Source organism: Chiloscyllium punctatum, chromosome 21, assembly GCF_047496795.1.
Source record: "Chiloscyllium punctatum isolate Juve2018m chromosome 21, sChiPun1.3, whole genome shotgun sequence".
Lineage (NCBI taxonomy): Eukaryota > Metazoa > Chordata > Chondrichthyes > Orectolobiformes > Hemiscylliidae > Chiloscyllium > Chiloscyllium punctatum.
The window spans coordinates 713,598-736,082 of NC_092759.1; the positions used below are offsets into that span (position 1 = coordinate 713,598).

Here is a 22,485-nt window from a genome sequence, read left to right on the forward strand (position 1 = left end):
TGGAAGTAACTCTCCCAATCTCCTTCTAAGCTGGGCCTCCTGACAAGAGATGGAAAGGACTAAAGGGCTATCAATATCGGGGAGAGGGGTAGTTTTTCAAAAAAAAAAATCCTCACTAGTCTTGTATCTTTGACAGGCCAAAGCGATTCAAGAAAGTCGCCCATCAAAATCAAGCAAGCAGAAGAGGTTTCGTTGCTACACTGTGGTAATGAGGGAGGATATTAATCCAAATGGGACTGCAGTGCGGGGAGGAAGGAGTCTTAACGTCCTTCTGGCAAATCGGTCTATTTGCTGCGAGGGGCGATGACAGGGAGGTGAGGGAGGAGTGCTGCTCAGTGAAGTATGGGTAGGGCACTGGTCGGGCCACCTGCACTGCCCATTGACTCTGGCATGGGGTCGGTGCATTAAAAACACGGGAGACTAATACGCTCCATGGAGCTCCTCATAACAACCAATCAGACAAGGGTAAAGCAGGTAATTCCCTCTTGGTAGTCTTATATCTCTGGAGGGAGGATCACACTGGAAATTGAATCCCACTTCTCCTCGTGCTGTACCAAGAGTGCAAATCCTTTATTCAATCACCCAAACGGTCAATTTGTTTCTCTTTGTTACAGTTAACTGGAACAACAAGAGACTTTCACCAGGCGTTTTCCAGTAAACTCAAAAATAGCACATTTACTATAAGCAGAACTAGTCAAACAAGTGGCAAACTGGATGGCAGCTAAGCTACTGTGGAAATTAAACTAAACACACACACGCGTTCAAAGATGGAGGTGGCACGGTGGTTCAGTAGTTGGCACTGTTGCCTCACAGCGTCAGGGACCTGGGTTCGATCAGGTGACTGTCTGTGTGGAGGTCGCACATTCTTCCTGTGTTTGCGGGTGCTCCGGTTTCCTCCCACAGTCCAAAGATGTGCAGGTTAGGTGAATTGGCCGTGCTAAATTGCCCCATAGTGTTCAGGGATGTGTAGTTTAGGTGCATTTGTCAGTGGTAAATGTAGAGAAGGGGAATGGGTCTGGGTGGGTTACTCTTTGGAGGGTTAATGTGGACTTGTTGGGCTGAAGGGTCTGTTTTCACCCTGTAGGGATTCTATGACTCTGGAGAACGTGCAGAGAAGATTTACCAGGATGTTGCCCATCTGGAGAGATTTACCAGGATGTTGCCTGGGCTGGACAATTTCAGTTATGAAGAGAGATTGGATAGACTGGGATTGTTTTCCCTGGAACAGAGAAGACTAGGGGTGAATGTGTTTGAGATGTATGGAATTATGAGGGGCACAGACTGGGGAGACAAGAAGGAATATTTCCCCTTGGTGGAGGGACCAATGCCCAGGGGAATAGATTTAAGATAAGGGGCAGGATGTTTAGAGGGGATATGAGGAAACAGATCCCCTGGGAATGTGGGTATCTGAATCTCACTGCTTGTCATGGTGGTCAAGGCAGAAACTTTTCATAACACTTAGGAAATATTTAAATGTGCACATGCAATGCTGAGATATACAATGCTATTGGAAGTGCTTGAAAATGAGATTAGAATAGCTAGGTGATTGTTTTTGATGAGTACTTTCTAAATGTGCTCTAGATCTCTATGACTCTATGACTAATCCAGTAATGTCCAGAACTCCGTTTTCCAGTTCTCATCATACATAAATGTGTGGGTTCCCAACAGCTGGATCAATTAATTTGTCCAAACTACATGTCCCCCCCCCTGAAAAGCAGAGATGAGGAATCCTCTACATAGTCCTAAACTTTATATTAAATGATGCTCATTGTCTCAATAAATGCTTTTCATTTGACTTTTGTTCCAGGACGGAGAGGAGGTCTTGGACACGATGACCACATGGGAGGTAATGATGTTTGTATTCAGTAGTGAAGAAAGAGCTAACTTTTATTTACCTTTCATGTCATCACAGCATTTTCCTTTCGTTGCTGAGGCTAACTTGGCAGCAAATGGTGTACATAACAAGATCCTGCAAGGATTAAGTGGGAATGAATGATGCATTTTGTCTTTGGAGGAATTTGATTAATATTGCCCAGGACAGTGGGAGGTCTCTCCCTCCAATAGGGCCAAAAGCTACATTATGCGTACACCACATGACCAAGTTAACAGGGCCACGGTTTAACAACTTGTCCGAAAGGGGCCACACAGCACCCCCCCATGGCACTGTAGTGGAATGGCAGCTGAATGCTACACGCTAAAGCCCAAGATTTCAGAGCCCCTTAACCCAGAGAGGTCAGTGATACTGATCAAGCCAAGGTGGCCATCTAGTGGGAGAGGGACTGGACTAATCTCCTGCAACAACAGGGTATGATAAACCAGGGAGGGCCAGGCATGTTATGAATCGTCAAATATTGTGAAACTTGAATAGGGAGAGATTCTTTATGGTTAGCAGACAAAGGAGCATTCCTGAATCATCTAAACTAAAGAGAATCAATACATTGGTCAATGAGAATGAAAATGTCAGTGCTCCCAAGTGAATCATTGGAGGTTAACCATTTAATAACATCCAATTTGACCTCAGGTAGACAGACAGACCCATTTTGCCTTCTGAGAGGGTTAGTAAGGTTGTTGGGAGCTGGGTCGAAGGAGTCTCCTACACTCCCAAGCCTTAGAGCTGCATCAAGGATCTGCTTGCATCCAATCTCAGACCTCCATAGGAGCAGGAGGCCATTCAGTCCCTCAGGCTCAGTCCTCCATTCAGTTAGACCATGGCTGATGGGGGTTCTAGCGAACATGCCCTCTAGGCAGCACGTGCTGGGAGGCTCCATGCCCAACATTTAGGACTTTGGAGGCTCCTGCAGCAACAAGAAAAATGGGAGGGAATGTTGGTCGTAGCTCCAGTTACCTGTCTTGATATTGGAACCCTGAATCTTGCTACCCGATAAAAACCGATCGGTCTCCATTTTAACAGTTTCAACAGCCTCAACGTTTTGTTTGTGAGAGGAGAGAGTTCCAGATTCCCATTACACTTCGAGTGCTTCCTTATCCTACCCTTGAAAGACCTGGCTTCAATTTGAAGGCGATTCCCCCTCACCTCGACCTCCTCCCTCACTTGCCAAAGGAAATAACTACCTTTCTCAATAGTACTGTGGGTGTACTGGTGCAAGAGGCAGCTGATTCCAAACCAAATTCTGGTGCAGCCACCAATGCCCACATCCTGTGTCAGAATTAAACAAAAATTCTAATGAAATTGTTCAACCTCCGTTCAAGGGAATGGAATCCTTGCATTGTTGCCCTTCGGCCCAGTGTAGTCATCCTGTGAGCAACGCCTTCTCCAGGGTAAACCAATCCCTCCTGAAGGTATGGTGCCTGGAATTGAACCTCGTTCTTCCAGATTCCTGATGAAGAGCTTATGCTCAAAACGTTGATTCTGCTGTTCCTTGGATGCTGCCTGACCTTTCTCAGCACCACGCTCTTTGACCCTGGTCTCCAGCATCTGCAGTCCTCACTTTCTTCCAGTTAAGGACTGACCAGAACCTTGTGCCATGGATTCCATCCCTTACATTTCAACCTGCCTGAGACAAACCTAATACTCCAAACCACTTCTACATTCCTGTATCTGCTCAGAGGCATGTGTGGAAGAAGCTTTAATCTGTACCTAACCTCACACTGTCCCTGTCCTGGGAGTGTTTGATGGGAAATAGTGTAGAGGGAGCTTTACTCTGTATCTAACCCTGTGCTGTCCCTGTTCTGGGAGTGTTTGATGGGAAACATTGTAGAGGGAGCTTTACTGTGTATCTAACCCTGTACTGTCCTGTCCTCGGAGTGTTTGATGGGAAATAGTGTAGAGGGAGCTTTACTCTGTATCTAACCCTGTGCTGTCCCTGTTCTGGGAGTGTTTGATGGGAAACATTGTAGAGGGAGCTTTACTGTGTATCTAACCCTGTGCTGTCCCTGTTCTGGGAGTGTTTGATGGGAGACAGTGTAGAGGGAGCTTTACTCTGTATCTAACCCTGTGCTGTCCCTGTTCTGGGAGTGTTTGATGGGAAACAGTGTAGAGGGAGCTTTACTGTGTATCTAACTCTGTGCTGTCCCTGTCCTGGGAGTGTTTGATTGGGGACAGTGTAGAGGGAGCTTTACTCTGTATCTAACCCCGTGCTGTCCCTGTCCTGGGAGTGTGGTGAAAGTGTGGAAAGGCCTTTACTCTGAGCTTTATCTAAACCATCCTATTCCCGAGTGCTGACTTCAGTGTGTTTCTGACACATTGCTTTGGTTGCTTCTGATAGGCCAGCCCCTCCAGGCCCAGACTCAAAACTTGACTGTGCTTTTCCTAAAACAAATGAGGTTTGATCTTCTTTTCTGGGCGCAGGTGGAGAACTGGGAATACGCTCAGCTGCAGGAGGTGCTGAAGCTGGATGAGTGTGTCATTGACCCAGCCCCATTCAGACTCGTGGAGAAAGAAACCCTGTATGAGGTAAGAGCTCAGTCCCAAGAGTGGATTGATCTGAACCATCCCCTGCTCCCTCTGATTGGCTCCCTGTTGACTGAGTGAGCAGGTTTACTGCGTCCAAATAGAACCGGAGCCAACATGGTGCTCCATTCCCCAACCTGCCTGGATGTTCAGCTCATCCACCTCAGTGGGACACACCCTTGGAAGTACAGTCATGTGACCCACCTGTGCCCAATCGCCCAAGTTCCTTACTCTCCTGCCATTGGTCACCAATATGTCCGTTCCTCATGGTGCCCCAACCATCTGTTGCCTGTTAAAAGATACGACCACAAAATATAAGAGCAGAATTAGGCCATTCTGCCCTTTGAGCCTGCTCCACCACTCGATCATGGCTGCTGTGTTACAACAAGATCATGCTCTGTAAGTCTTGCTTTATATCCCCAACCCCACCCCCCCCCCACAACTTCCCAGCCAGTGTCTTACATCATCCCGTAAGAGTTGATCGCCTTCGTTGACTGCTCCCATCTGTCATATACTGTCAGACCCGACCGTTTTGTTATTCTCAGCATGGGAGGCGTAAATGTCAAGGGTGGATCCCTTTGGGTTGTTCCCTGGGCAGACTGTCGAAGTCATTTGGCAGAACGCCTCGTCACCAAAGCTTTGCAACATGCACCAAGACATGGTTTGGCTGGTGGTGAGACGGGCATTACCTGTGAGATCCTTCATGCATGCCCAGGCACTCAGCGCCACTGCATGCTGCCCTCGAGGTGGCTACAGGGGTGGGGGAAGAGACTGTCACACAAAGAGACCACGAGGAGCAGGTGAATGGTTCACTGAAAGTGGAGTTGCAGGTAGGCAGGATAGTGGTCAATGCATTGAGTGTAGGAGTTGGGAGGTCATGTTGCAGCTGTACAGGACATTGGTTAGGCCACTTTTGGAATATGGGTCGTTCACGTAAAATGCACGTTTCACTAACACGAGTTGGCTATAATGCGATTAACGAAATGGATAACACAAACTTTCTACTGAATGGGTATAGTGACTTTCTATTAGTGATCTGCTACATTGCGATTTTCTGTAATGGTTTTCCACAGTGCAATTTTCTACAGTGCGAGATTACGGAGGAACGCAACTGTCGTGTTATCGCAGAACTATGTTCAATTCTGGTCTCTCTGCTATAGGAAAGATGTTGTTAAACTTGAAAAGGTTCAGAAAGGATTTACAAGGATGTTGCCAGGGTTGGAGGGTTGAGCTACTGGGAGAGGCTGAATAGGCTGGGGCTGTTTTCCCTGGAGTGTCGGAGGCTGAGGGGTGACCTTATAGAGATTTATAAAATCATGAGGGGGTGTGGATAGGGTAAATAGCCAAGGTATTTTCCCTGGGGTCGGGGAGTCCAGAACTAGAGGGGCATAGGTTTAGGGTGAAAGGGGAAAGGTTTAAAAGGGACGTAAGGGGCAACTTTTTAAAGCAGAGAGTGGTGCATGCATGGAATGAGCTGCCAAAGGAAGTGGTGGAGGCTGGTACAATTACAACATTTAAAAGGCGTCTGGATGATTATATAAGCAGGAAGGATTGAGATGGATATGGGTCAAATGCTGGCAAGTGGGACTAGATTAGTTTAGAATACCTGGTTGGCATAGATTGGTTGGACCGAAAGGTCTGTTTCTGTGCTGTACATCTCTATGGTTCTATCTCCATCTGGAACGTGTCTTTGCAAAGGTCTGGAGAGAGATTTTGTTGCGGTTTTGTCCTACGTAGCTAGTGATGCAGAACTCTACGGGCTTTTCCCCAGGACACACATGGAGACAATCATCGACTGTGCTTTGGAGGACCATCAACTGAGTGAAAAACAGTCTGTAATCTTCCTGAAACATGTGGGTCTCCAACTGCAAGAAATTGTCTTGAACTAAGTATTACATTCTGGCAGCATCCAAGGCCAGAGTCTAGCTTAGAGTGGTGCTGGAAAAGCACAGCAGTTCAGGCAGCATCCGAGGAGCATAAGCCCTTCATCAGGAATGAAGGGCTTTTGCCCGAAACATCGATTTTCCTGCTCCTCGGATGCTGCCTGAACTGCTGTGCTTTTCCAGCACCACTCTTATCTAGACTCTGGTTTCCAGCATCTGCAGTCATTGTTTTTACCTGGTATCCAAGGCCAGGACTTTATTCTGAGGGACGAACTAAACCTTAGAACAGTCACTGCCAAAGTGTGAGAGGGAAAGGTCACTTTGAGCCCTAGTGGGCCAAAGGGGCTGGTAATGTCTGGAGCCCCTCTGGCTGTGCACTTACAGTTAAAGTACAGTTGTGCAGTTGGAACGTGGCACAATAGCAAGTATTCTGCTCAACTGAGGAAAGCAGAGTTTTGTTGTCTTTTCCACAATGTCCAAGTCGATATGTTTTGTAACTGCAGAAGGGTACCCCTTTACCTCCTCCCTGCTCACCATCCAAGGCCCGAAACAGTCTTTCCAGGTGAAGCAGGGTCTTTCACCTGCACCTCCTCCATTCACTTGTTTGTTCCATTCACTGCACCCAGCGTGGTCTGCTCTACATTTGGAGAAACCAAACTCAGACTTTGGGTGAGAGCTTTGCAGAGCACCTCCAATCCAGGACCCCGACCTTCCTGTAGCCAGTCATCTTAACACGGGGTCCTGCTCATATGACCGTCTTCGGCTTGCTGCAGTGTTCCGGTGAGTCACAGCACAAACTGAGAGGAAAACATCTCATCTTCAGACTCGGCACTTTATAGCCTTCTGGACTTAATATTGAGTTCAACCCACAGATGGTTGAACCCACTGCCATTCCTTCCCTTTCTTTTAGCTTTGCTTGTTGCATGCTCTGTCCTCTTCCCCCCACCCCAGGGGGAACTACCTACCCTTTCCAGTCTTTAGACTCACCATTGATCTGCCACCCTCACATTCCAGTCACTTAACCTGAACTGTCAACACCCTTTCTCTCCCACCATTCCACCCTCTTCCCCCAACTATTGCAGGAATGCTGTCCCCACCACAGTTCCCATCAGCTCTGATGAAGACAAGGTAAAGACAATGACTGCAGATGCTGGAAACCAGATTCTGGATCAGTGGTGCTGGAAGAGCACAGCAGTTCAGGCAGCTTCGAAATCGACGTTTCGGGCAAAAGCCCTTCAATCGAAACCTTAGCTTGCTCTCTCTCCACCTGACCCACTGTGATCACTAGCATTTTCTGTTTTTAGTTGATATGTTTTGAGCTGTACTTATAGAAATTTCATAAATAAAGAATATTTTTTACAAAAAAAGAATTATTTTACAATGTCGCTCACTGTAGGGGGCCTGGCACCCCCTTGTAAGTCTTTTTAAGTTCACTGTACAATGTCAGTGTAACTGGGGGATAAATGGGTTTCGTCTGTTATGGTATATATTAAGAACATCGAAACCAGGATCAGGAGTAGGCAATTCAGCCCCTCGAGCTTGCTGTGCTGTTTAATACAGCCAAGGCTGATCTCATCTTGGCACCAATTCTATTTTCCCGCCTGCTCCCCACACTCCTTCAACCCGTCATGGGATTAACTTCAGGCACAGCAGTGCCGACTTGCATTGATGTAGCGCCTTTAATGTTGCGAAGCTATCCTCAAGGTGCTTCACAGGGAGTTCTGTCTGCCGAAACAGGCGGTGAAAAGCAGGAGGTTTCAACGAGCAGAGAGAGTGGGAAAAAAATTTCGGAAGGAAATTTCAGCTGAAGGGATGGCCGTCAATGGTGGATTGATGACTGTTTGTTAGGCTAGAACTGGACAGATCGCGTTGGAGGGGGAGTGGGGATGGAAGAAATTGCAAAAGTAGCAAGGGGGATTAAGTCAGGGTGGGGTAAGCCCGTCTAGGTCTGTCAGGAGTTATGGATGAATGGGAGTTGATATGACAGAACATCACAGCAGAGACATATATATTACGGTTTACATAAGATGGAAGCTACAAAAGTGTTGGAGAGACAAACATCAAAGCTCAATTCGGGTGACGGTTGAACTTTTAAAAAAATAAATGAATAAAAGCACTCCTTTAATTTCAGTGTTACGACCTCTTCAATCTCCTGGGACTGAGGATAGCCTACGTGACGTCAACTGGAAGACTTGTTGGTGTCGTTGCTCTGAAAGAGGTAAGGGAAGGCAGCAATCAGTATCCTTCATCCCTCAGGGACTTTCCCCAGATTGCTGTGATTCAAAATCGTAGAGATTCACAAAATGAAAAACCCGCACTTGTATATCGCCTCTCACAATCTCCAGCGCCCTCAGAGGGCTTTACAAGTGGCCACCCATGAGGTGCTTTTGAAGCGTGTTTATTGCTGCAGTGTGTGAAACAGAGCAGGCTGTTTGTACACAGTGGGATCCCGCAGACTGCTGTGCAATATTGACAAGATAAGCCATGACTGATGCTGAATGAGAAGTACAGGATTGGCTACTTACTTGCTCTTCTTTCAAATAGCAGCTCGGGGGTTGTTTATTTACAACCATCTCAGAGACTAGGCAGGGCCCTCCATTTAATGTCATCCCAAAGGCAGGAGCAGCAACTCCAAACCAGGACAGTCAGCCCTAAGGTTGTCAAGTCATAGGGTCATACAGCGCAGAAACAGACCCTTTGGCCCAACCAGTCCATGTTCCCAAACTAAACTAGTTCCACTTGCCTGCGTTTGGCCCATATCCCTCCAAACCTTTCCTGTTCATGTCCTGATGAAGGGCTTATGCCCAAAACGTCAATTTTCCTGTTCCTCGGATGCTACCTGACCCGTTGTGCTTTTCCAGCACCACACTCTCGATTATTCATGTACTGATCCAAAAGTATTTTAAATTAGATCCCCTACAGTGTGGAAACAGCCCTTCAGCCCAGCAAGTCCACACTGACCCTCTGAAAAGTAACCCACCCAGACCCATTCCCCTACCCTATATTTACCCTGACTAATGCACCGAACACTCTGGGCGATTTAGGAGGACTGTGGGAGGAAACCGGAGCACCCGGAGGAAACCCACGCAAATACGGGGAGAATGTGCAAACTCCACACAGACAGTCACCCAAGGCTGGAATCGAACCTGGGTCCCTGGCGCTATGAGGCAGCAGTGCTAACCACTGAGCCACCGTGCCACCCCTTTTTAAATGTTGTAACTGTACCTGCATCCACCACTTCTTCTGGAAGCTCATTCCACATACAAACCACTCTCTGTGTTAAAAAAAAATGTTGCCCCCCCCATGTCCTTTTTAAATCTTTCCCTTCTCACCTTAAAATTATGCCTCCTAGTTTAGAACTCCCCCACCCGTGCTATCCATCTTATCCATGCCCCTCATGATTTTACCAACCTCTATAAGGTCGCCCCTCCTATGCTCCAGTGAAAAACGTCCCAGCCTATTTTTATAACTCAGACCCTCCATTCCCGCCAATTTCCCGGTAAATCTTTTCTGAGCCCTCTCCAATTTAATAATATCCAGGGTGACCAGAACCGAGTCTCTGGATTGGGACTCAAACCTCAGTCACCTGTCTCAGAGGCGAATGAGCTACCCACTGAACGACAGCGTCAGGTGGAATCCAGTCTGATATGGTTGCTACAACTGTGAATGTTCCTACATGGGGACCTGTGCAAAAATGACCATGTCCAGTTCCATTCTCTGAATTAAATAAAAGCATGGGGGGGGGCAATATTTACACGATCAACCAGAGTTAACCTGCCAAACCAATTAGTACCCTTTTCTCATGCAGTAGAACTCATTGCTACTGCTGATATTTGGTATTCTTGCATCAGTCCTGATGAGTCCAAGTGAAATATTTGAATCAAATCTTTGGGAGCGTAATGGAGATAGATCAAGAGTTAATGATCAGATGGACATTCACACAGTAATTTACAAAGCAAACTGAAGGTTTGCAGACAAGGCATGGCCGGAGGTGGTTGTGACTGCATCGGGTGTATTGCAGTTAATTTAAATTACACGCAGTTCTGCAGCTGGCCGGATATTCTTCCACAGCACTCCCTGTGTGGAGATGCACCGGAGTGTCACACAACCTGGGATGAGACTGTCCTATCCCTGAAAATCGAACAATCGAGGTCAGTGCGAGAGGCTTCTGGAGCCCAATATTACCAGCCCCTTACAGCTGTAACATGTCAAATGGCTTTTGTTCAACCTCCTCACCAAGTTCATGGACATCATAGTACATAAATTCACAGAACCTAATCAGGTATTTAGGAAAAGACCCATCCGCACAAGTACTGTACCTCAGTATTACAGAGCGACAGACCAGTCCCCACCAATACTGTACCCCAGTGTTATACAGTGACAGACCTGACCGCACCAGTACTGTACCCCAGTGTTATACAGTGACAGACCTGTCTCCACCAGTACTGTACCCCAGTGTTATACAGTGACAGACCTGTCTCCACCAGTACTGTATCCCAGTGTTATACAGTGACAGACCTGTCCCCACCAGTACTGTACCTCAGTGTTATACAGTGACAGATCTGACCGCACCAGTACTGTACCCCAGTGTTATACAGTGACAGACCTGTCTCCACCAGTACTGTACCTCAGTGTTATACAGTGACAGATCTGACCGCACCAGTACTGTACCCCAGTGTTATACAGTGACAGACCTGTCTCCACCAGTACTGTACCCCAGTGTTATACAGTGACACATCTGTCCCCACCAGTACTGTACCCCAGTGCTATACAGTGACACATCTGTCCCCACCAGTACTGTACCCCAGTGTTATACAGTGACACATCTGTCCCCACCAGTACTGTACCCCAGTGTTATACAGTGACAGACCTGTCTCCACCAGTATTGTACCCCAGTGTTATACAGTGACAGACCTGTCTCCACCAGTATTGTACCCCAGTGTTATACAGGGACAGACCTGTCCCCACCAGTACTGTACCCCAGTGTTATACAGTGACAGACCTGTCCCCACCAGTACTGTACCACAGTGTTAGACAGGGACAGACCTGTCCCCACCAGTACTGTACCACAGTGTTAGACAGGGACAGACCTGTCCCCACCAGTACTGTACCCCAGTGTTATACAGTGACAGACCTGTCCCCACCAGTACTGTACCCCAGTGTTATACAGGGACAGACCTGTCCCCACCAGTACTGTACCCCAGTGTTATACAGTGACAGACCTGTCCCCACCAGTACTGTACCCCAGTGTTATACAGTGACAGACCTGTCCCCACCAGTACTGTACCCCAGTGTTAGACAGGGACAGACCTGTCCCCACCAGTACTGTACCCCAGTGTTATACAGTGACAGACCTGTCCCCACCAGTACTGTACCACAGTGTTATACAGTGACAGACTGTCCCCTACCAGTACTGTACCCCAGTGTTATACAGTGACAGACCTGTCCCCACCAGTACTGTACCCCAGTGTTATTCAGTGACAGACCTGTCCCCACCAGTAGTGTACCCCAGTGTTATACAGTGACAGACTGTCCCCTACCAGTACTGTACCCCAGTGTTATAGTGACAGACCTGTCCCCTACCAGTACTGTACCCCAGTGTTATACAGTGACAGACCTGTCCCCACCAGTACTGTACCCCAGTGTTAGACAGGGATAGACCTGTCCCCACCAGTACTGTACCCCAGTGTTATACAGTGACAGACCTGTCCCCACCAGTAGTGTACCCCAGTGTTATACAGTGACAGACTGTCCCCTACCAGTACTGTACCCCAGTGTTAGACAGGGATAGACCTGTCCCCACCAGTACTGTACCACATGGAGTGCTGCTACTCGCTGTGACTCCCTTGTGCTTCTCTCCAGCTGAAGGCAGCGGTTGAAAGCTGTGTGAAGGGGACTTCTACCAGGGGGAGCTTTTCCAAGGAGGAGGACCTGCCTCAGAATATCACCCTGATCCACAACGAAGGTGCCAAGGAGAGCTGAAGGACAAAGGAGCGTGGCAATGCCTGGATGTTGGAATCTCCCTCCAGCCCTGCCTTGATCTGAACACTGCTAGAGTGATCACTTTGCCTTCTCATTGACAGGAGCCACTACTGAAAAAGCCAGAGAAAACCATGTTGCAAATGAATCTGTCACTCACCTCTTGCATTCCACCCAGCTGCCCTCTCTCCACCCCTGTTCCCCCAATGCTGTGTCTGGAATAGAGTCATAGTTTCTCTACGGAGTGGAAGCAGACCATTCAGCCCATTGAGTCACATCAACCCTCTGAAGAGCATCCCACCCACACCCATCCTCCTACCCTATCCCTGTAACCTGCATTTCCCATGGCTAACCCACCTAACCTGCGCATCTCTGGACACTATGGGCAACTTAGCACGGTCAATCCACCCTAACCTGCACATCCCTGGGCACTATGGGGCAATTTAGCACAGCCAATCCACCCTAACCTGCACATCCCTGGGCACTATGGGCAATTAGTGAGGTCAATCCACCCTAACCTGCACATCCCTGGACACTATGGGCAATTAGTGAGGTCAATCCACCCTAACCTGCACATCCCTGGACACTATGGGCAATTAGTGAGGTCAATCCACCCTAACCTGCACATCCCTGGACACTATGGGCAATTAGTGAGGTCAATCCACCCTAACCTGCACATCTTTGGATTGTGGGAGGAAACTCCGGAGGAAACCCCCACAGACATGGGAAGAGCACGCAAACTCCACACAGCCAGTCTCCCGAGGGTGGAATTGAACCCGGGTCCCTGGTGCCATGAAGCAGCAGTGCCAACCACTGAGCCACGGTGCCGCCAAGGCCACATCTCCCACTTCACCCCTCCCCTGTCAACAAGCATGCCTTTGCCCGTCGGAATCTGAGCTTTCCTCCCTCCATTCTGGTGGAGATGCTGCGAAGATGCAAGATGTTGTTGTAGTGCTTGCTGTTCTCAGTCTCGCCACACGGTGACACTGTTTCTCCATCCAGCTCTCGATCAAAAGTGCAGCTAAATTCTGTCATTGAATTCAGTAGCGACTCTCTGCTGGATGGGTTGAACAAAAAGAAAATGGTTGTGGTTGTTGGAGGTCAGTTGGCTCCATCCCATTGCTGCGGGAGTTGCTCAGGGTGAGGTTCCCTCTTCAGCTTCTCCATCAGCGGCCTTCCCACCAGGTCTGAGGGTGCGTATCTTCGGCTGGAACTGATCACATGCAGTGTTCAGTTCCATTCCCCAGTTACAGGAGCACTCCACGTCCACAGTGGGGCAAGACCTGGTTAATATCCTGGCCTGGACTGATAGGTGGCCAATAACGTTTGTGCCACACCTGTGCTGAGGCAATGCCCGTTCCCAGTAAAAGAGAATCTAATCATCGCCCCCCTCGACATTCAATTAAAAATCACACAACACCAGGTTATAGTCCAACAGGTTTATTTGAATGCACTAACTTTCAGACCGCTGCTCCTTCATCAGGTGGTTGTTTAACCTGATGAAGGAACGGTGTTCTGAAAGCTAGTGCTTTCAAATAAACCTGTTGGACTATAGCCTGGTGTTATGTGATTTTTAACTTTGTTCACCCCAGTTCAACACCGGTACCTCCAGGTCTTGACATTCAGTGGTATGGTTGTCACAGAATCCTCGACTCTCAACGGGGCTACCATTGACCCAGAAACTGAACTGGACCAGTCAATATAAACACTGTGGCTACAAGAACAGATCAGAGATTGGTAATTCTGCAGTGAATAACTCTGATTCCCAGTCCACTGTGGCCTGTGTCATATTGACCTTCTCACATGGGTAACAAACACCCCCAGAGAAAGTTGGGAATTTAGACTTTTTTTCGAGGGGGTGGGAGGGATTTTTTTGATTCAGTGATCAGTCCAGGTTTCAGGATAGGATTTCCAAATGATGGCATTGTGAACTGCGCATCCAAATTGTGCAAGACTGAGCTGCAAGCAGTCATGGTGAATCATGTAGCATCGTATAGCCCATCATATAGCCCATCGGACCTATACTGGCTCTTTGCAAGAACTTTCCAATTGCACTGGATGCAGTTTGGCGAACCTTCAATTGGCTGACTGCTGAGGTGAAGAGTTATGAGGAACTGTTGTTGGAGTTTAGAAACATGGCAGATGGTTTTATTGGAACGCATAAGATTCTGAGTCAACTGGACTGGGTAGATGCTGTTTCCCTTCGTTGGGAGGGTGTACCACACTGTTTTCAAACAAGGAGCCTCCCGTTTGCGATGGAGCTAGAGGAAATTTCTTCTCAGAGAATAGTTAATATTATTGTTTCATTTGTTCGGGGGATGTGGACAATGCTGGCTGGGTCAGCACTTATTGCCTGTCCTAATTGCCCTTCAGGAAGTGTGTGGTGAGCTGTCTTCTTGATCTTCTGCATTCCTTGAGGGCTAGGGATACCCAGATAGTGCTGTTATGGAGTGACGTCCTGGATTTTAACCCAGCAATGGTAAGCAAACATCAAAACAGTTCCAAACTTCTCCTCTGTGGAACCTTTTGGAGACTGGCTGAGGCCGAGTCATCGGTTCTGTTCAAGGCTGAGTTAAACAGATTGTTGCTGGTCAGGAGTTTTAAGGATTTATGGGAGGACAGATGGGAAAGTGGCATTGAGGCCACAATCAGGTGAGCCACGATCATATAGAATGGCGGAACAAGGGACAAAATGGCCGTCTCCTGCTCCTATCTTGTACAGTCTTAACGATAAATGAGTCCCTTACTCGTTTCCCCTTACTCTTGCTGGTCAACCCTATGAATTGTCGTCTTTTTTGCTGACTGGACATTGGTAGTTTTGAGGGGTTCAGGAAATGAATTGCCTCAGAATTACAAAGACTTGGTAGCCACAGTATTGATATCCAGTTCAGTTTTGGTGATAGATTGGTAGAAAAATCAGGGGAGATTTGAGAAGAAATCTGTTGAACTTTGGAGATTGTTGAAGGACACTGTTGTTTGCATCACCAGTTGTGGTTAGAGTGAGTTTTGTAATAATTTAAAAAATATAAATTGACACTTTCATGCGTTAGAAAAGCCTTTTACTAATTCAGTGTTAGCTTTCCTGTATGGGTTCCCAAGATCCTTAAAGATAGTGGTGGGGCAAAAGGATTGTTAGTTGTTTCCCAGAGTTGACGTGCAGAGGGAACAACAACAAATTAATGCTTTCTGGTATGGACCCCTGACACAACTGCTCTCAAAGGAGATTTATACGAATGGTTTAATTACTCTGACTGCCAGAATTGTGAATACAATGCTCACCAACCCCGTTTTCAGTAAGGCTTTTGGTGAAATCAGGGCCAGCTCACTGGTACATCTGTTGACAACAGTGTGCCAACTGATGACTAAGAGATAGGTAGAAAAACTCACAGCAATCAATCTATTCTGAAGTCTGTTCATTTCCCAGAGTTTAATTAGTGGGATGTGGGTATTGTTGATTAGGCCAGTATTTGTTGCCCATCCCCCAATTGCCTCTGGAAAAGGTGGTAGTGAACTGTCTTCTTGAGCTGTTGCAGAATGCGTGGCACTGTTAGGAAGGAAGTTCTGGGACACTGAAGGGTGGTGTGTGGCTTGGAAGGGGATCTGTCATTGCTGGGGCTCCCATGTATCCGCTGCTGTTCTCTCTCTCTAGGTTGTAAAGTTGCAAGTTTGGAATTTGGTACGGAAGGAGCTGTGGTAAATTTCTGCAGTGCATCTTGGAACTGGTGCACGCTGCTGCTATTGTGCATCGGTGGTGGAGGGAATAGATGTTTGTGGATGTGGTGCTGTACGAGTCGGCTGCTTCATCCTCGATAGTCAAAGAGTCATGGAGATGTACGCACAGAAACAGACCCTTCAGTCCAACCCGTCCATGCTGACCAGATATCCTAAATTAATCTAGTCTCATTTGTCAGCGTTTGGCCCATATCACTCTAAACCCTTCCTATTCATATACCCATCCAGGCGCCTTTTAAATGTTGCAATTGTACCAGCCTCCACCACTTCCTCTGGCAGCTCATTCCATACACGTACCACCTTCTGCCTGAAAAAGTTGCCCTTTAGGTCCCTTTTAAATCTTTCCCCTCTCACCTTAAACCTATGCCCTCTAGTTTTGGACTCCCCTATCCTGGGGAAACGATTTTGGCTATTCACTCTACCCATGCCCCTCATGATGTCATAAGCCTCTATAAGTCATCCCTTAGCCTCCAACACTCTAAGCAAAATAGCCCCAGCCTGTTCAGCCTCTCCCTGTAGCTGAAACCCTCAAGTCCCAGTAACATCCAGACATATTCCTGACCTCTGTCTCGTAGATGGTGAGAATGATGGGCTTCTGGGGAGACAGGAAGTCATTTACACACTGAAGGGTTCCCAATCTTTGACCTGCACGTGTAGCTCCAGTATCTATGCAGATGGTTTAGTTACATTTCTGATCAGTACTAAGCCCCTGCCCAATCCCCAAGATGTTGATAATTGGAGATTCAACAATGGTAATGCTGTTGAATATCAAAGAGATGAGGTTACTATGATTCGTGTTGACAGTTCTTTTGCCCGAAACGTCGATTTTCTTGCTCCTCGGATGCTGCCTGACCTGCTGTGCTTTTCCAGCACCACTCTAATCTAGTTCAGAGAGGTCAAAGACCCTTTGGCCCATCGGGTAAGCAGCGGTCACAAACAAAACCACATGCTAGAGCAGTCTAGACACCTTACAAAAATGTAAGTCATGACAGTAACTGCAGCAAAGCCATCCAGTAAAAGCAGGATAGTTTTTCCAGTGAAATACAGCCAGTAGGGAATAGTTACATAATACATAATCTGAGTATAGATTCAATCCCATTCCCGACAGCAGTGGAATTCCAGGAAGGATTGATGCCAATTACCACAATCTATCATTATAATTATCTGCCTGTTTTATAACCTGGAGATGTACAAGACCCTGATTGGTTAATAAAAATATATTTAATTATGTAAAACGATATTGGTTTAGCTGTTATTAAAGAAGATGAGCATTGTTCAATTTTCCATTAAATAGTGAGTGGTTTAATTAAAAGAAAATGGCAATCTGGAATAGTGTGAAATAAAATGGATAGGAAGGACCTGTTTCCCTTAGCAGAGAGAGTCATTAGCTGGTAAAGTTTTAACAGCACATGGGAGTTACTGGCTGGGCCAACATTTATCGCTTATTAGTCTCTAATTGCTCTTGAGAAGGTGATTGTGAGCTCCCTTCTTGAAATGGTATAGTCCATTTGGTACAGTGCAGCTAGGGAGTGAGTCCCAGGATTTTGATGCAGTGATGGTGAAGAAACGGCAATGTATTTCCAAGTCAGGATACTGTGTAGCTCAGAGGGGAGCTTGCAAGGGGTGGTGCTCTGCTGCCCTTGTCCTTCTGGATGGTAGAGGTTGTGGGATTGGAAGTTGCTGCCAAATGAGCCTGGGTGAGTTGCTAAAATGCATCATGTTGATGGTACACACTGCTGCTACCATGTGTCAATGGTGGATGTGGTACAATCACGTGGGCTGCTTTGTCCTGGATGGCGTTGAGCTTCTTGAGTGTTGTTGGAGCTGCATCCATCCAGGCAAATGGAAAATATTCCATCACACTCCTGACTTATGTGATGGAATAAGTCAGGACTTATCCACTCCTGGATGTTGGCCAGGCTTCCAGGAGTCAGGAGGTGAATTGCCTTAGAATCACGACACTCTGGTCTACTCTTGGTAGCCATAACATTTATGTGGCTGGTCCAGATCAGTTTTGGTGATAGATTTAAAGCAATTTAATATAAAGATTAGAGGAGATTTGAGGAGAAATGTTTTACTGAGAGGTTGGGGATCTAGAAATCCAATGTCCAAAAAGATGATTGAGGCTGGAACACTCACTGCATTTAAAAAGTTCTTAGATATTCACTTTCGGTGCTCTAACCTATAGGGATGTAGTTAAAAATCACACAACACCAGGTTATAGTCCAACAGGTTTATTTGGAAGTACCAGCTTTCAGAACACTGCTGCTTCATCAGGTAACTAGAAGCAGCGTTCTAAAAGCTAGTCCTTCCAAATAAACCGGTTGGACTATAACCTGTGATCTTTAACTTTGACCATCCCAGTCCAATACTGGCACCTCCACATCATGTCTATAGGAATATGGGAGCAAGGCTGGAAGTTGGGTTAGGCTGGATATCCTCTGCCTGTGCCTTACCTTTTCCATGTTTCCGTACTTACAACTAGAAAATCACGAACACACAACAACGCAGGAGGGAGTGGGTGGGTTGGGACAGGATGGATAGAGGAAGCTAAGTAAGTTTTATCAGAGTGGGTTTGATGTCAAGAATCCTTCTCAATGCGAGGTGTTTGCCTGACTCTCATGTTCTCAGTGATCTAGACTCCATTCCAGCACTTTCTAAGCCTGTGCAAATCATGTTTTATTGACCTATTGCAGGTATTACATTTATCTGCCTCCTATCAGTCTGAGCACAGGACCAGGTGTAACCTCTCAAACCTGCTCCCCCATTCACTGGTTGATCTGCACCCTAACTTTATTAACACAAGTTAGCGCCTCGTCCCACAAAAATCTATCACAGTTCTGCACAGGATCTCTGGTAGTGGAGGAGGCCATTCAGCCCAAAACATCGTTGCTGGGTTTTTACGCTCCACTTGAGCCCCTCTCAGCTTCCCACATTTAAATCTGTTACACTAATTCTAATAATGTCCCCTGAAATGCAACTAAGGAGGGAATGAGTGCCACAGTTTTACTAATCACTAGGTTTTCCTTTAGATTCAAAATATATTTTATTCATAAATATAATCTCCGTACATACACACACACACACACACACACACACATGCATGTACACACACACACAGAGTCACTGAAGCAGTTTGGTTCTGTACAGTAGAATATGAAGAAACAAATAAACATTGGAGTTTGACTCCATCCAGTAAACAAACTCTTTTACTTGTGCAAGATTAGACTTCCGTATATTTGAGGCATGCTTCAATAACTGAATGCACACCCATTCAATTTTGGCTGAAAGATCTCAGGCGATGGTCTTTGGCCACTGTGCCTTGTCAGCGGCTGCCCCAGACCTTATCCACATCAATGGAGCTGAGGTGGGGATGGTCGAGAGCATCATATTCCTAGCAGTGACAATCACCAACAACCTGCCCTGGACTGCCCATGTTGATGCGATAATCAAGAAGGCGCACTAACCTCTTCTTTCTCAGGAGGCTAAGGAAATTTGGCATGTCCATAAGGACCCTCTACAACTTTTACAGATGCTCCACAGAAAGCAGTCTATGTGAATGCTTGGTACAATAACTGCTCTGCCCAGGACCGTAAGAGACGACAGAGAGTTGTGATCACACAAGCCAACCTCTCATCCGTTGACTTCATCGACACTTCTTGTTGCCGTGGTAAGGCAGCCCTTAAAAACCTCTCACACCCCATTAATAATCTCTTCAAGCCCCTTCCATCAGACAGAAGATACAAAAGCTTGAACATACATAGCAATAGGTTCAAGAACAGCTGTTATTAGTCTTCTGGATGGACATCTCAAAATTTCAAATCTAATGTTGATTTTGCTTTTTGTGCACCTTCTTTGCAGCTTTAACTTTGCATTCCTTGCTCTGTTCAATCACCCCATGTGTCTTTGTATGAAAATGATCTGCTGTACTGCATGCAAAACAAAACTGTTCATTGTACTTTGGTACATGTGACAATAATAAATCAAATCAAATCGTAGTGTGTCCCTCAACATGTAGTCCTGGACCCTGGAAGATGCCAGTCTGCAACACCCAGTTGGGGTCAACTCCTTGCTCTGGAAGCAAGTGAGGACAGTAGATTCTGGAAATCATAGTCACAAAGTGTGGTGCTGGAAAGCACATTCCTGATGAAGAGCTTTTGCCCGAAATGTCGATTCTCCTGCTCCTCGGATGCTGCCTGACTGGCTGTACCTTTCCAGCACAACACTCTATGATTCTTTGCTCTGAATCACGAACAATTTTTGGGTGGACCAAAGAATGGCTTTCACCAAGTTGATGGCCCTCCAGCCGTGCTTCCTGGGGAAACAACGGTAGAGCACGGAGTCCTACGTCACCGAGCTGCTCGGGACAAACGCTGACAAAAACCACTGCATTTCTTTCCAGGTCTCCTTTGCAAAGGCACAGTCCAGAAGGAGATGTGTGACAGTCTCTATCCACCATCCTCCACCTACCCCCCCCCCCCCCCCCCACCCCCCCCCCCCCCCCCCGCCCCCACCTCCCATCCCCAACAGCCACTTTGAGGGCAGTGCACGGTGGCACAGAGAGTCTGGGCATAAATGAAGGATCTCACAGGTAGTGGCCTTCTCACCACCAGCCAAGCAATGGTGCTTTTTGGAAAGTTCTGGCGATGAGGCTTTATGTCAAATGCCTTTGAGAGTCTTCTCGGGGAACATCCCGACAGGATCCACCCTCTCCTCTTCCAACAACGTCTCGAGGATGCTAGGTGCTGACTACTTCCTGATGGACTTATGGTCAAAGGTATGTTGCTTTGCAAATTTCTCCACGAAGGTCAGGTGAAACAGAACTACTTCCAGCATTCCGCAGCAATGAGGCCAGACCCATCCATCACAACACTGGGGACAGGTAAAACCTCAGTACGTAGCGACACTTGGTATTGTGCATACTGAGGGACTATGTTTGGCTTGATGCAGCTGCATGCAAAGGTGGCCATCAGGACTTTTACTTGTCTCTGGCAAAGGGGTTTCTTCTGAATTACACAATCAGGCAATATGGTGGTGTACTGGAACTGTCCCCAGGTTACTAAAACCAGTGGCCCTTGCTAAGGCTCTATGGTCATTCAGTCAAATCCCAACAGAACAACCACTGAAATTTAAATTCAATTTATAAATCTGTAATCGAAAGACAGTTTCAATAATGGTGACAACGTGATTGTCATAAAAAATTCGTGAGATTGACTAATGCCTTTTAGGGAAGGAAATCTGCCATCCTTGTCTGGTCTGACCTAAATGTGACTCCGGATCTGCAGCAACATGGTTGACTCTTAACTGCCCTCTGAAACGATCCAACGAGGTACCCACTTCCAGGGCAATGAGGGTTGGACAACAAATGCTGGTCTTGCCAGTGATGTCAACATCCCACAGGGTAGTCCCATGGGAGTTTGCTTTTTATTCTATCTCATATTGATGACCTTGAGGGGTCACGCTCCCCATCGTCTCGCTAAACAGATCTGCTGTCATACATACATTTCTGGCATTGTTCTTGTAAATCTTCTCTATGTATTCTCCAGTGGCTCTTTATGCTTTACCAGACCCCCTCAAAATATGTTAAGAAGGTAGGCTAGATCCAAACATTTTGATATTTTTACAGGGAAATGTGAAATGCCATTTTCGAGATGCAATGTGACTAGTCCAACTTCTCCGTGTTAAGCAAAACACAATTTATTTTAACACTATAGTTAAAATACAAACAAAGAAAAAGGAATTTTGAATAACTTAACTGTATCGGAAAACTTAACAGACATATATACAGTAACTATTACTAATTAACTGTTCCAATACAGTAATATCCCACAAACACAGCCGTTGGCAAGAAAGGAAAAAAAAACAGATTTTCACATGCAGTTCTCCAATCTAGGAGAGAAAAAAAAACATCAAGAGAAAATTCAGAGACAGGAGTCACCAGGAGTATCCAGGAGACATTCACTGAAGCTTCCAAATCCGTTGAGATCCCAACCAGCTGATGAAGGAGCTGCGCTTTGAAAACCTGTGCTTCCAAATAAACCTGTTGGACTATAACCTGGTGTTGTGTGATTTTTAACTTTGTACACCCCAGTCCAACACCGGTATCTCCAAGTCATAGAGATCCCAATAGCTTCTGATGTTACTGAAAAAACCAAAATCCAGAAATCCTAATCTGTGAGAGCTGGCCACACCAATTCAGGTTGTTTAAAAAAAAACAAGGCCTCCCAAACTGTTTAGTTGTTCTGGTAGACTGCTCCACAGCTCTGGCTCACAACCACTCTTCAAAAAAAAAATCAGGACGAAATAACTTTTTAAAATTCACAGCATCATCACAATGGCAACCAAAACTCCATTCACAGCGTGGACTAACCAAGGTTTTATACTGGCTTAGCAGAGCCTTCCTAATTTTCAATTCTGTCCCTCTGGAAATAATGACTCGAGAATGTGGCACTGGAAAAGCACAGCAGGCCAGGCAGCATC

The 22,485-nt window shown here is 46.6% G+C and overlaps 1 protein-coding gene across 1 annotated transcript in view; it reads left to right on the forward strand.

Moving 5' to 3' along the window:
* Nucleotides 1–12,842, forward strand: part of LOC140492351 (chloride channel protein ClC-Kb-like) — a 72,395-nt gene extending 59,553 nt beyond the window's left edge. Inside the window, exons 19-23 of the mRNA XM_072591272.1 lie at nucleotides 137–205; nucleotides 1,808–1,846; nucleotides 4,310–4,414; nucleotides 8,426–8,512; nucleotides 12,157–12,842. Coding sequence (XP_072447373.1) covers nucleotides 137–205; nucleotides 1,808–1,846; nucleotides 4,310–4,414; nucleotides 8,426–8,512; nucleotides 12,157–12,276 — 420 coding nt within the window. The 3' untranslated portion in view covers nucleotides 12,277–12,842. The remainder of the gene's footprint in view (nucleotides 1–136; nucleotides 206–1,807; nucleotides 1,847–4,309; nucleotides 4,415–8,425; nucleotides 8,513–12,156) is intronic.
* The last annotated feature ends 9,643 nt before the right edge of the window (nucleotides 12,843–22,485 follow it).